At 41.2% G+C, this 16139-nt stretch overlaps 1 protein-coding gene across 1 annotated transcript in view; it reads right to left on the bottom strand.

The window, feature by feature from the left end:
* tex264a (testis expressed 264, ER-phagy receptor a) overlaps positions 1–13730 on the bottom strand; it is a 53542-nt gene extending 39812 nt beyond the window's left edge. The window contains exons 1-2 of the mRNA XM_037490641.2: positions 13177–13730; positions 2941–3162 (exon numbers count right to left, since the gene is read on the bottom strand). Coding sequence (XP_037346538.1) covers positions 2941–3162; positions 13177–13434 — 480 coding nt within the window. The 5' untranslated portion in view covers positions 13435–13730. The remainder of the gene's footprint in view (positions 1–2940; positions 3163–13176) is intronic.
* Between the last annotated feature and the right edge of the window lie 2409 nt (positions 13731–16139).

A 16139-nucleotide genomic window follows, 5' to 3' on the forward strand; every position in this document is an offset into this window, starting at 1 on the left:
GGTTACCGTGCCACCTAGGTGCCCACAGAACTGATAAAATATTGCACATGTTGCATTTATGTGTTTGTGAAACAAATTGTCAGTAGATTCTTTCAAATCGAATGGTTCTACAGTAGATATAAACCGTGTCTCTGCTTTCAAAGTCCATCAGACTGCAAATCTACTCAATTAATCATACATACAGTATATGGGCATGCATTTCTAGCACATTCATATACCGCCCTCAAACCAAGGCTCTCTAAAGCATGTTCCATTATTCATCGTCCTCACTGCATACTTCCCTTGCCCCTCCACAACCAATAACTGGATGTTACTGTGTTAGTAGCCCATAGTCTATATTCTGTACAGGAGCAGCTCCTTAACAATCTGTCACACAACTCAGGTCCATCGATGGATTGTGACTGACTTCTGCCTCAAGTGTAAAGGAGTAAAAACTGATGACACCAGCAAGCTTGACAGACTGTCTACAAAAGACACCGAAACTGGCCATGATTATGCAACAACACAGGGGCCTAAAAGGGAATACAGCTACATGTTAATACTGAAGGAAACTTTTTGTGCATTCTGATCTTTTAGTCTGTGTCAGTGCACACGTTAGAGATTTTTCCTGCCCTTTGTCGGGTGTTGCAGCACGCATAGTGCCGCAGAGACAAAAATGGAAAAAAAGATGATACGGTTGGTAAATAATGATAATCTGACCAGACAGTCGTTCCTTAATGATTACAATCTTTGATATCAGGACTGATATCCTTACTGCAATGCGTAAGTGTAAAGGTCGTCATTTGGGTGAAACACCCTCGGGGCAGGTGAAAAGAGGCAGCTGGTGACTGGATGTATAAAAGGGTAAACATGACAATGACAATAAGGAAAATTAGCCTGTCGAAATCGGGGGGGGATTGAGGTACATTTTTGTCAATCCTGTCAATCAGTGGGGTTTCTTGCAGAGGCCAAGGGAAGCCAGGCTTCCCCACTTTCTTTCAGAATATAACTCATTTATTCAAGTGAATTTAATAAAAAGCCAGTTTACATAATCCTTCTGTGTTGTCGTCTCCTCCTCCTCTCTCTTCATTCATTCATTATTGAGCGTTTTATGATGGGTAAAACAGCGCCCCTCTAAAGGTTACGTGGTGAATGAGCGTTGAAAACGTTGTCTCAGACAACAGAGTGCAGTGCGACAGTATGTGCAGTGTCTCTGTGAGGAGGCCAAGCGGAGTTGGCCTCCCTAGATGAAAAATAACAGAATGATTAACCAAACAGGTGAGGCTATTGTGACGACAATGCTCCCCTGTGATTGCTAAGGACAGTGTCGAGGGAAGCCAAGTCGTTGGCATCGCACCAATCAAATCACAGCATGTCATTGAATGAAATAACGGAAGATATGTGTTGATAGCTTGGTAAGCTAGAAAAAGTATTAAGTGCAGTGTGGAGATTGAGAATTTAGTAAAAAATAATTTGACTAAACCGCCTTTACAGCAGCAACTCTGAATGAAATCAGATGGCAGGCCAACACCAAAACTAGAACTCCGTACATATATCTTTCCAATATCAAAAGTGTTCTGTGCTTTAAGTAGCTGGTTGTGCTTTTGTGAGGGTGGTTGCATGAATTAATGAGATGTTTAAGATGACTGTGTGTGTGTGTGTGTGTGTGTGTGTGTGTGTGTGTGTGTGTGTGTGTGTGTGTGTGTGTGTGTGTGAGAGAGAGTGACTGAGAGAAAGAGAGAGATCGAGCCAGTGCTGAGAGTATCTGTTAGATAACAAGCGTGTGTAAGTCCTGGAAAATGATGCTGGGTGCTGTAATAGTTCCCCCGAACACATGAAATAGCAACATATAAATTGCAACATACGATTTTCTGCCCCGACCCCCGTAAAACATACACAGCTTAGGGGATGCGTCTCACTTGGCTTCCTCGGAAATTTCCCCCACGCCACTGCTGTCAATGAACTATATAATCCGCATGCACGGCATCATGGCCTCCTTTACTTCGCTGTTCTGAAGACAACACAACCACTGACGGACAATTCATTGGAGTGAAAACTACGACTATTCTTATGGCACAATATGCTAATAATTCATTGGGTTTGCAGAAGCAATTCAAACACTGCCGTTTGCTGACAAATTTGAGAGTAATCCCAATGAATTTTAGCACTTATGGAACACTCTTGCCATTGGGAAGTGTTTTATGAGCACCGTGCCTCAGATTTCTATGAATATGAGAAAGAGAAGCTCCACTCATAAAAGGCAAAGGCAAAGAAAAATCCATCACAATTTCTAGACATAATGGGACATTTTATGATTACGAGAGGGTAGGTTTTACCGGTAGTGAAGAGACAGAAGCTTGAACAAACAGATGGACAGATGTGCAGGCACACAGAGCATTATTCATGCAGTGGGTTGCCCCAAAATGAATCCATATGTGTAAATGTCATCAGTAAATGTCAATAGCTTTTTGAGGCCTGTCCTGTGGACATGAGGTCCAGCATATGGGCCGTGCGACTTGGGCATACCTTAATTTCCTACTACTTCATCTATTCTTAATCTACATTAAAGACCTCATCTGCTCATGTGATGAATTAAACAACACATGAGTGGGGGTCTTCTGACAAGCAGGAGGCAGAAAAGAGGACCGATATGCTTACAAGATGAAGGTCACCCGCTGAAATAACAGGAAGAGAAAAGAAGAAACCTCCTTTCGTACTTTTGTATAGCATGGCATACACTGGTCTTTGTGGAAAAAAGTTAGGAAACAAGTATTCACATTCTGCTAAAAATGTAAGACATCCTGTAAAAACTGGAGTCATGCATATCGCTTAAACCCTGTGTTTCTCACTGATCCTTTTGGATTATACTAAATAAATAACTGCAGATTTGAAAATATCTTGATAATATAAAACTAAAATGTATAGCCACATTGTGTAAACATATTCTCATATTGTCTGTACCTCGATGTAGGACGAGAGCCTGGGGTAGACCCTGTAAGGCCCCACAACGTGAGACAAAGGGGTGGTGGCGGGGAAGCTGGTGGTCACAGCGTGGCTCACTTCCGGCAGAGAAAACACCTTGAAGCCAAACTTCTCATACATCTTCTGCAGTTCTTCATCTGGCTTCTCATCTCCCTCACACAGGACACTCCCCACGACGTAGCGGCATTTCTCCGCTGGCCTCTGAGGGGACAGAAAGGTGGAATAAATTAAACATCCACCTTCGAATCCACTTTAAACACTTCTGTTATTTATCGCGCTACCATCAAACACAAGGAAAATTAACGACTCCTGTTGGGCCAACAATAACATGTACAATATAACATGTTTTATTGTATTAAACTCACATTTCTGTGGGATTAGATTCCGATACAGAGGTTGAAATAAGTATCGAACACGTCCCCATTTTACTCAGAAAATATATTTCCAAAAGAGCTATTAACATGAAGTTTTCACCAGATGTTGGTACCAACTCAAGTAATACATACATACATACAAAGAACAAACCAGAACAAAGAAGTTCAGAAATAAAGTTATGTGTAATAATGTGAAATGACACAGGGAAAAAGTACATACACATGAAGAAAGGGAGGCGCAAAAAGACAAGACAACAGCTGAAAACTATCAGTAATTAAAAAGCAACCCAGACCCTTATCAGTGCAAATTAATATCAGCTGGTTCAGTCCTGCCCGCTGTGTGTGTTTATATATATATATATATATATATATATAAACACAATATATATATATATATATATATTAATCAACAACATAACATGATGCACAAAGAAATGCAATTACTTATTTAGGCCAAAATAAAAAAAGATTGTATCGTTATGACAGAGATAGACTCTTTCTTTTTCTGGTCGTTGTGAGTGATTTTCAATGAGATAATCACTGACAAAAGTGACCACACAAGAACAACTGCACAGATGAACGAAGCATGCAGAGCCTACTAATTTGTTCTGATCCACGTGTCATTGTTTTGTAAACACATCTTTGTCAAACTAGCAGGGCGGCCCAAGCAGAGGACGATGTAACTTGTGTTTCACTAGAGCTGTTAATGCTGCACGTGTGTGGAAGTAAAAGGGTTGTTTGACTTTAACTAGTAGAGACGTTGCACCTTTGCATAGTTTGTGTGTCACTGAACACCGAGCTGCCATCTCCTGTAAACATCGCACTGCAGATATCAACAGCCAGATGTGGTTAATATTGTATCTGCGCAGCAAAGCATGTTAATGTGCCTCAAATCACTGCTTCTTCTGATTTGCAATAGAAGTAAAGGATTTTGTTTTGTTTCAAATGTTGCATTTTAATGAGGTAAAAAATTTTCAATGGATATCAATCAAGAAGTTGACACAACCACAAATGATTGTTCCCTCAATAAAAATGAGGATAATTGATGAAATGTTGATGAATTGATGAAGAGAAAACTTTGTCAAGAGTACAGGCTACAAACAGACCATAAAAGCATACATGGACTGACACAGTAAATATATAGATAGCTTAAGTAAACGTTAGACACGTAAAGATTACAAAACAGTAATAAGTGTATTTTTAATGGCTCACAGAGTTTCAGAAGTTTACTTCAATTCTGTATATTCTTGCTGCTTTTTATTAGCGGTTAGCCTCTTTCTTTCTTTTTTTAACAACGGATATGTTGAGATTAAACAGTGCCCCCTACTGGTTTAGAGATGTGTTTCGATCTTACATATTGCACTTTAATGTGGCCACATGTCTGCTGGCGGTTGTGAAAGAGACAGAATAAAAATTGTCAGTCAGTCAATGATCTGACATACATCTCCCACTCACACATGTTTGCATATCTGTCTGTAGAGCTTTAGCTGGAGAGTTATTTTTGCCTATTTTTGCCTATTTTTGTCAATTTAATTTTTTTTTAAATCCCATGTAGGTATATATTTGAGCAAGGACATGTTTCCTAGTTTCCAAGGCAGGCATGGACAAATTATAAAACAGGAATAATATTGATGATGATAACAAATGCACCACTTACACGCAGTACAATATGTAATGGGCACCAGAAACCCTTATTGGTTCATTTTTCCTTCAAACTGAGTTTTTCCTCAGCGGGTTTTTTTTTTTTTGTCTTAAAACTGGGAACTAGTGGCAACGTGGAAGGCAGGATAGCAACTCTTCAATTAAAAAAAAAAAAGAACAGACCAAAAGTCCCTTGAGACTGGCGGCTGGTTTCTGCTCTGTGACAGGGGGCCTCTGCGAATGGCTGGCACTGAGGGGACACAGATGGGAGTCAGCAACGCTCATCTTCATGTCCCTGGCTTCCTCACACAATTATCACATCTAACCGCCACAGCCTTCTCTTCCTTTCCATCACATTTCTCACATTCTGGGTTATTTTGACAGCATTGTGTTGCTACAGCACTTTACTCCTTCCAGGGTCCTACTTTGTTCATACAGCAGCCTTTGTGCCGAACGTGATCTTAGTTTGGCTCCCTGGCTGAGATAAATCTATTTGAGCAGCCCATCCTAACCCTCCCTGCCTCTTAATGTTTGCATCATGTGGGTAATAATAATGACTGACAGTGCCTCTTGAGCAAGAGCACATAATCTTTGCTGTCACCTGACACTGTCCCTTGCAACCATGTTCAACAGAATGCACGGGTCACCTGCTTTTGACAGGGACTTATTGAGGGCAACGTGAGAGACATAAGATCTATTTGCAATGAAGCAATGACTCATTGCGAATACAGGCAGACACACAATAACATTAGAGACATGTGACAATGAAGATATATCTATTTTAACCTTGCCATGTATATATTGGGCAAATGACTTTTTTAGACATGATAGTCGAGTTAGAAGTCGTCTTTCTCAAAATGCTATTTGAAAAATGGATGATATGGATAAAGAAACAACTCCTCCATTAGGAGACTTGAATCAATTTAATAATCCACATACAGGCCATTTATAAAGAATGTTTTTAGGAACACATGAACTCTGGTGTACAATAAGCTACAACTTAACAACACCATTTTATTGAATAGATCTTATTCTACCTCCATAGCAATATAAAGCCTGTTTTGTTTTCCCTGTGCCGTCATGAAGGTATTTTTCCACCTGCAGTCTGCCGGATTCAGTCTGCATGCTGCAAGAGCATGTGGAGCCTCACAAATCAAACTAACTCGTGTTGAGACATCTCTATCCATCACATGTCCAATGTATTAAAAAAAACACATGCATACAAATACATCAAACAAACTCATCAAAGTAAAATATTCATGTGATTTTATCAAATTTTGCTTGGAATCACATGACTATGAACAAAATAACCCTACATGAACATATCATTATGCTTTTTATCCCATGTTATTCAATTTGACTCAAACCTTTTATTCTAGTCTTTTTTTTTACCTGGACATCTTATACACACTTGGTCGTATTGGCTGGAAAACAGCCTCGTTTACTCCTTGTCAACACTGGTGCTCTATGATAAGACACAAAAGAATACCCATTCAAACACATAATATAACAACTGTCCACCCACGGCCTGGCTTCAGCATCTCCCCATCTCGCCATTTCTCATGCTCTCCGCACTGATAGACTACAGTGTGTCCGCCAAACCAGTAGTTCTCTAATGATATCATTCAGGGCTCTAGCGATCATTCACATCCTACACAGTGGCAAGAACAAACAGCAGCCCCGACTGCATCTCATCTCTGCATCCCTACAGATAACAACAACCCCCCCCCCCCCCCCCCCCGTCCACCCCCTCTTAGAGGCAATACGGGCAATTAGGAGGGACACCGCCATGTACTTGACTCGTCTTCCCCCCATTCAAAGTTTTATTCGGATCTGAAATTCCCCACAAATAAGGTATAAATTCTCAGACGCTGTCCATGCTGGGCGGTTGCGCTCTAAAAGTCAGCTGCTGCCAAAGCTGGACTTTGTGAGACAGCGCGTGATTCCACTCCCCGCAGGTAGGAGGTGAAAGCAGACTGTGGCTTTTGATGGACCTGGGTGAGAAGCAAAGATCACGATAATGGGAAGACTGTGGAGTTTTTACTGTCGTAACGGAGCGCTGACTTTGTTTGTTTCTGTAGCAAGCTGTAGCTTCAGTCAACAGGGACTTGTAAACTCTGCTAAATGCACATTTAATCCATCTACAAGTCACACACAATTATTACACTTCATCTGAATATTTGTGCAATGCTAAGTAAGCTTGTTAAATTGGGAGGGAAAAAAAAAATATATATATATAAAGCCAACTTCTGTTGTGGCCCATGGGACCCTAAAATGGCTTCCCATCACAAATGGTTCTGTTCCCATCTTTACCAAACCCCCCTGAGACAGGTCTCCAAGGACCTGTTGGGAAATAACGTAATTTCAAAAGCAATTCTTTGCTTGAGGCTGCAGGGACCTTTTTTGATGGATGAGAGCACTCCAACAATAAAAAAGGTATAGCTCACAGTGGTAATTTCTTATTAGCAGCCACGTAATGAGGATTTACTCTCTTCATCTCGCACCACTCAGTGTGCGCTGGTTGGAGTTGTGCTGGTCTCGGCTACAAATGGATCGATTCTGAAGAGTTAGCGGGTTGGCGATGACAGGCACAAACAAGGGCAAGGAAACAACGCTCTGTGTTCACTGCGGGATCCCAATTAGCATTCCGCACTCTGCCTGACCGAGGACCATCGGCGCGCTCATTAAAACGCAACTGTCGAGCGATTGATCGCCAGAGTGCGAAGCTAAACTAGCAGAGTGAGAGCGATTTAAATTGAAAGAGCATCCCATCGGCTCCCTTTTTAAAGAACCCACATAAGCTACGTGAAGGCAGAAAGCAAGAACTTCAAAAGAATATTTCTCAGTATATATTTTTTTATATGTATGTATAGTTTTACAGGCTGCTTTGTAGTATGCCAATCAACAACTAAAAAGTGTCATTAAAGTAAAAAGGTCACCAAATTTGCCCTCCAAGGTCTTTACCATAACGGAGATTAGAGGGTCTTTCACTGCACTGTCAAGAATACATCTGCAAATGTTTGGCCTCTCTGGTAGGCCATCTTCACATAAACGTCCCCAGTGGGGAACGACAAGCAGCAAATGTCGCCTTCATAAAGAACACACGAAGGTGGAAATTAGCACATAATGGCAGCAACACTTTCAGCCAGTGGTACAAATGCATCGGATACATTCATCACACAAACAACAGACAATGATGCCCTTGCTGGAGTGCTCCTTATCTGTTCAGCAGTTCGCAGTGTGATGTTCCCATTATAACTGGAGCGCTGAGAAATGGCGTTCATGGCACTTCCAAAAACAAGCAAAGTGCCTGACACATGTGGAGCGAGAAGAAGAGAAGACTGCGGGACGAGCAATATGTCAACAAGCCACGTCTTTTGCCTCGGTGTGTGAGAGCGTTAACCCGTCTTAGCTGATTGGACGCCGTTTGGCCTCCAACAGGCAGACAAGGCAGCAGAGACAAAGTCACCAGGAGGGAAAATGAAAGAGAACTAGAGCGACTCAGCACTGGGAGCTCAGGTATGCTGTGATGGCTTCCTTGCTGCAAATGAATGGAGGTGCAATAGCAGTGGAGTATGAAGTATGTTGACCCAAAGAAGTGTAGACGAGATCATAAGGGGAACAGCGAGGGTTAGGTATAATGGTGAAAATAACATGAAGACTTCAATATGTGCCCCTTTAGAAAAGAACCCAAATAATACATATAATGTGCAGTGATGAGAAGCCAATGGCACCTTAAGGCCGGAGCCAGTGGAAATCTCTTTTTTTTTTGGTCGTGCAGCACTGTGCCTTTAGGCTGTGCTCAGACGAAGCTGGTAATTACACATGGCATCCTGGGAGTTCTGGCATGTACAACTACTGGCGTGGATCAGCCGCCTGCTGGAGGCAGGATTCCGTTTTCCTTCGCCACAGTCGTTGAGTTGGTTCACCCCTCCTTGGGCAGCTGGACACGGTGTGGCACGTCTCCAGCTAGATGTCACAGTGCAGGGAGATAATCTTCCCTGAAAGGAGATATGAATAAACCCATCGCTCCTCTGGAATGGCTTAATTCCTCTTCTACCAATGTTCAACGGAGTTCCTCCACCTCCTCGCTCTCTTCAAGCAGCGCCAAGGATTTTTGCCCGAGCGAACCCAATATCTTGCGCATCACAACACTGGCTGAAGAGAGAATTGATGTCAGAGGATTGATGGCCCAGATGATTTAAAGGCATTCTTCTCCGCCTTATTTCACTGCCTAATTGTAGCCCGACAGCTTGTGTTGATTAACGGCGTCCTTTCTACATTTCATTTTGTAAAAAACGGATCAAAATGGCATCCTAAAAATAGACCCGACAGTTGTGTCCCATCTATTAGATTCTGTCTGAATTTCAGCCTTCTCATTTTGGAGTATCTCACTGAATGTAGAGATGTCCATAAACATTAATGGGGTGCTTTACTACAGGGAGAGCCTGTATGTCCACAATCGTGCATAAAATTGACTTGAAGACCTGTGGGACCAGACTTCAGGGTATCAGCATATGTATTCCTCATTTTATATCCACCTTCAAAAAGCAACAACTCAGAAGAGGCTCCCCTTCCACGTCGTTGCTGACGACAGACAGACAAGCGGCAGTAAAATGCTAATAAATTTGACGCGGCAGTGCGGCGATGCTCGGCGCTCTGATCTGAAATTCCGATTGATGAATTGGAGCACTGCAAGGCTCTCAAGGTGAGTCACACTCCTCCTTCCCCTCTTCCAGGGCAGCTGAACACGTCGCCCCCATCTCTCACCGCCACTCCCGTACACGTTTACACATGACATTTCATTTTCTCCAAGAGTTTTCATCACAGGAAACCGCGAGTGGGTTTGCTTGAGCAGCTAAAACAAAGTGGAAATTCATTGGATCAGAGGATGAAGCAAACCGCATCTCTAGTTTGGCCTTCATACAGACATGATTCATGTTATCAGTGTCAGAGGCAGCTGTGTAGATCTACCACGTATGGACAGAAGTTGATCATCTCTATTGCAGCGAACACAGTGTTCAAACTAATGGTCTATTCATGCATTTGTCTTATAATGAATGTGTGATATGATTTATAGTTTATGGCATTCATGCTGGCCTTTGATGATTCACCGCTGTCCACTCTCAGTCGTGAGTTTTGCTCAGGAGCAAACTGCCTGTGGATTTTTTACTACTTGCCATTCCGCAACAAAGTGCATAACCCAGGAGTTCAATAAGTTAGTTGGCCAATTATCCAGACTGGGATTTGTTAAGTCACGTTACAGCATGAAGCAATGGTGCCTTACATTGTTAGGAGTGTTTAAACTGTAACCCTAACTGTTGTGCGTCACTGTACGATAGGCCACATCTCCACAGCGAGGTATCAGCACTGAAGTAAGTTCTGCTTCCGCACATTTCCATTCTGGTAGTAGATTTTTTTTTAAAGATCTTGTCTTGTATTTGTATGTCCTTGTATTTCTTTAAAAGCACCCATGTGCGGCATTTAGAGGGATTTTTTGGGGTTAAAGAATTTAAATTGAAAATAAAATCACAGATTCTTTTGATACCTTGGAATGAACCGGCCTCCTCTTCAGTAGCCTTGAACGGACTAAATACTGGCTCTTCAGTTTCAGTTGATTGCAATCTGCAACCTGCAAGCTATAACCTCACCTTATCCTACACACTGCACCTTCAAGGAGGGAGCAATCAATTCAAACATCCCCCTCTCCAGCTGTCTAGAGATGTCCAACTTCCCAAATATACATTGGATTTCTCCATTAGAACAGAAGCTGAATCAAAATCTAGTGATTCATTGTGTCAACGGTTGTGGTTCATTCTGAATGCCGGTCTTTGGGTTAGAGAGAGATTCTGGTCATTAAACGGTGATCATATCGCAACTTCAACGCAAAGTGAATGCAAATGAGTGCAATTTGTTTAAAACCAGTGATTCTAGAAAACCAAAAGTCACAGGGACTAATTAACACACAGCCACTCGTCTAGATCCGAGATCCAGTTTTGATTGGATCATAAGCGGCTGAGTCACACTACTAATGACACAGTAATAAATGAATTATAAAGATCAATGTGTTTTTTTAGGATGGGGTCCTAACTCCCAAACAATCAGTTTCAATATCAACACTGCCATCTAGTGCGCAGTAAGCAAAGAGGCAAACAGGAACCAAGTACACTCACTTACTTCTGACATTCGGATGAAATATATTCAAATGCACCCAACAAACGTGTTCCTCAAATGACCTTCCCATCGACTTCATGGAGAACTGTCAGAACTGTTTTAGTGGTTTATGAATAAATCATTGAATTTGGGGTTTAATAAACCTTTGCTTGTTGTTATTTTAACCCGATGCGGCGAGCACCTCCACTAATGAATCTAAATGCACATGGTTCAAATCGTGCAAAAGTAGCAACACGAGTTGCCTCCTAATCCCCTTGAAACATATATATTTTTTAATTGGGCATTAGAGTTTGAGACTGAGTCACATAAAAACCAGTACGAAAATTTCTTAGAAATTGAGTCTCGGCAAAAGTTCAGTCGAATGGCATCCCTCCCTCGTTTTAAGTTTGCTCGTGCTGCTGGTGGTGAGTAATCAATCATGGCCGCCAATTCTCATGTGATAAGCCAGACAAAGAAAACTAAAAGTGTGAGACAGACAGGGGTCTTATATTAGTCAAATGCTGATTTGGGGCGCTTATACTTTGATGACAGAACCATAAAAAAAGCACAGGCCTATTGATCTTGAGTGTTGAGTAATCATATCTGTACAAAAATCTTTTTACCCTGCAGAAACTTCTGAACATCCTATAATGGCCACTTATGAATCGAGAGTTTTCATACATTCTGAGACCAGCGGAAACGTTTTTAAAAGTTTGTCAATGTGCCTTCTGCCACAACTTTCCACTGGTGTGACTCACAGTCTGGGTTTCCATTAAAAGCCTTTACTTGAAAAAAGGACAGCGTGCTACAGACTAACTGGCTGGAAAAGACGATCAAAAAGTGGGCCACATTCTTAGTTAATTAGTCATTAATTGACTTAAATGAACAATACTTTAGCCTTTTGGGGGGTTTAATGAAATACAATATCAACAAGTATGTTTTCTTTAGTCTGTATAATCACCTGAAAATAATAATCTGTGTGTTTTTGTCAACTTTGAATGACAAGTTTCAGCATGAAGTCAACAACATTCCCACTGTCTGACAAGCAGCTGTTGTGGACACATTTCTTGTTGACTTAAACACAACTCGTGATGGGCCACAAAATGTGAAATGAAAGAAGGAGCCAGCCGAAGATCTAAACTGAACGACCAAATTATATAAAAAATGGTTAGGGTTTTTGATAAGGATCTGAATGACAAAGGGAGATTCATTGCTTTTCACATCTGGATTGTGATTAACTTCATAACTACTTGGATTACAAGGGAACATGCAGAAATGCACCAGCGCTCCAAACCAGAATGGCAAACACAGCTTATTCACACGGGTACAGTCTTTGGGCCAGAAGCAGACTATTGCCAAAGTAACCAGGAACAGGAGATGAGAGGGGAATAAATATCAACAGTGCGACGTGGCATTGGTCAGCTGACTGGTTTCATCATTCAAGCTCAGTTCCTCCAAAAGGCCACGTACATTTAACCCCTTGAGCCATCGATGCTAAATTACAATATACTGCACATTACATTTCCATATCCAATCTACAATACTTTGAGACAGGACAATTTCTCCGTAAACAGAATCTCCTGTCAGAAACTCACTGAAGTTATAAAATCTCCAACTTTGTAGAGCAAATCACGTTGATTAATTGATTATAGTAAAACACAGTATTCAGAGAACAAAAGCAAAAAATCTGCTTCTTTCAACTTGTCAAATGTCAAATATAACAGTATATGAATTTGGGGTTTGGACTATGTGCTGGGACAAAAATTGTAAGACAACAACTTTGCCTCTGGGAAGTTTACGCTATTTATGTAACTTAATACTCTCTCATCGCCAATAATACAATTATGAAAGGACTGTTGCTGCTATTCACAACACCCCCCCCCCCCTTCCCCAATCCCCTTTCTATCACCTTTAAGTCTGTGGGCAGGTCAGACAATCAGGAACATCTTATCGGGAATAAAGTACATTGTGTTTGTGTGGTTACGTCACGAGGTCAAGTGTGCGGTTATGTGGAGTCGGTGCTGGGGGGGGGGGGCGCGCCCCTCACCTGTTTGGGGTCATCGTAGAAGACACCGACGGTGCTCAGCTGTGGTCCGATGCTGCAGCTCTCTGTGTAGGCTGCACCGCTGTCCTTGTACGATCCCTCCTTGAACTTATACGCGATGGTGACATTTCTGACCGGAGGCGGCCCGGTCTTTATAGTCACATCACTCAGGAGCCCCGAGTACAGCAGCAAGCCGACCACTGTCACAATCAGACACAGCAGGAGCACAAGTAGCAGGAACACCAGGATCAAATCAGACATGCTTTCTTCTCAGTAATGCACTAACGTAAAAATGCAACAACAACAAAATATATAACGTTATATGTCGAGCCTAAAAAGAACGTCCTGGTCCGGGTAACACACAGCGAGAAACACTGTGGTCCGGCAGCTGTGGACAACCGTAAAAACAAAAAAAAACGAGGCTATTCGAAAGACGTCGTCGAGTTGAGGATTCACAGACGCAATGACTTGAAATGAAAAAATACACTCGTTCAAGTTGACAGAAAAGACAGTTTGTTTACGATATTTCCACAAACACAGGACACACTTCCTGAATAGACTATTCTCTACTGTGGCAGGGGGGGGGGAGTAAATACGTCTGTATACGATTACCTTACTTGTATTAATTACACCGCCCTCATGCGAGGTGTCAACGTGATAAATACAAAAATCAGTACATTTGATTCGTCTTGATCAACGAAAGCCGTACTTAAGGCGTTCGGCATGCGCATGCATAGCAAATGAATCCCTTATTTTCATTACGGTGGTTTAACCCAAGAGCTGGGCAGAAAGATCGTCGAGAGAAAACGGAAAAGAACGGGGATTTTCTGTGTTCATTTAATCATTTGTTCTTTCACTGATTCCTGTGCTCTATAAATGATGTAAGCAAATTTCTGAAGGAGTTCGGTGCTTGACATTGTCAGTGCTGCTTTAAGGGATTCAAAAATTGATTTTTTTTTGGTCAAACAGCATTGCAAAGTACTGCTTTCTCACACTATGGAAATTAATTTAAGACAACATCTTAAACGAATTAAAAACGAGTTTGGGCAGAATCCAGTGAGCTGAGGATGCAGGAAAAGATTCCTAAACCTAGAACATGTTTTATAATCAAGTTAAGGAAGAATCAGGTCTACACCATTTATTTTGTCATTTAATAACCTACTTAACGTAACTTACTTACTTAATTACTTATGGAGGACAAAAATGGATTTAAGTATAAATAAATAATTGCGTAAATAAATGAATGAAGTAAAAGTAAACACAGGAATAAATAAATAAATGTGTAGATAAATAAATAAATGTATGACTAAATAAATAAATGTTGAAATAAACATGGAAATAAGAAAATGAATGTAACCATAAATAAATAAGTTATATTTATTTAATCATATATATATTTCTACATTTCTGTTCGCCTACATTTACTGTCTTGAAGTTGGCTTTCTCGGCAGACCTTGTTATTACCATTTGTCTACATCAGGGGTCCCCAAACTTGTTCCTGTGAGGGCCAGATAACTTTAACCTTCTTTGAAGGGGGCCGGGGGCAGAAAAAGTGTGACGATTGCAGTGGGTGCCTAAATGCAACCTATTGTTTTCCAGAAAGCCACATATAACCAAATAATAACAATCCGGGATCTTCACAGAGAAAAAAGTCAGGAAAATAAATAATATCACTTAATAAAATAAATAATAACCAAATAATCTTCTCTGGGATCTTTACAGAAAAAAATGAAATAAATAATAACCGCCACTGCCTCTTGACAGAGAGCATTGAACAAACAAATAATCGTTTGACCACTGCAGGTTAAATACCCTGCATTCTGAATCAACCTTTTCTCCATTATTCCGTTGTACCTCACAGGGGCTACTCAAGGATTTGCGTGGCCAGACTGAAAAAAAAATCCTAATGCCCCTCTGGTATTGTTCAGGGGGCCGGGCCAAATGTGGAGGCGGGCCGTATCTGGCCCGCGGGCCTTAGTTTGGGGACCACTGGTCTACATTGTCTTTACAAACCATTTCAAATCAATTGCGATTGTTAGCAAACGATTTAGAGAAGAACGTTAAGAAAGACACTTGTCAGGTTCGGCTGGATAGAGTGACGGAGGACTTGTCTCAGCTCAATGAAGACATGGATGTGGAGGTTGATCAAACAGTGTACGGTCCTCCTGGAACCAGAAGAGAAACACCTCAATCTCAATTTTAAACTGCAGTGAGGTCGACTTGTGATTAATGTGTGCTGTTTGTATTGTGAGTCAGGTCACATTGCAAATGTTGACCATAAGAACATTACATCTTGCTGAACAGACCCTTTAACCTCAACCCTTTTAACTGCAGGTCAACATGGAGGTTCTGGATGTCTTTGTACAAACTGTATGCTTATTATCAGACATGCTCCAGTAAATGCCTGTGTCACCAGCTGCATGATGTAAGGCAAAGTTAAATAAATGCTCTGATCAAGCATAGATCTGAAATCAGTGTTGAATTGCATTCTTATTTCCCAAACTTTTTTCTGCCTGGGTGCGATGTCATGTGAGGTGAAATTGGTTGGTTTGCAGTTCCCGGTGCTGAAAAAAAATGTTGGCACCTTGAACAACAGCATTTAGCAAACGTTAGCTAAACAACTGCTGTTGTTACGCTGCCTACACGTTAAACATGAACTTATAGCCACATCCCGCCGAGTCAAAGCCATGAGCGCCACTAGCAGCTTCTAGACGCTCTACAGGAGCAATGTGCTGTGGATCGATTGCTTCTGTCTTGCTCCCCTACTTGACCAATCCTGCTCAAGAATGAGGTTTGGACCGCCTAAGTTCATTTACATACAGACACAGAAATAAATACAGGAATGTAGACATAAATAAATAAATCCAAAAATGTAAAAATAATGTAGAAATTGATTTATTTAATTGTGTTCGGTTTAGGTATCAACTTTAATTAATGAATACATTAATGTATTATTTTATTCAAGC

This window comes from Pungitius pungitius, chromosome 8, assembly GCF_949316345.1.
Source record: "Pungitius pungitius chromosome 8, fPunPun2.1, whole genome shotgun sequence".
Lineage (NCBI taxonomy): Eukaryota > Metazoa > Chordata > Actinopteri > Perciformes > Gasterosteidae > Pungitius > Pungitius pungitius.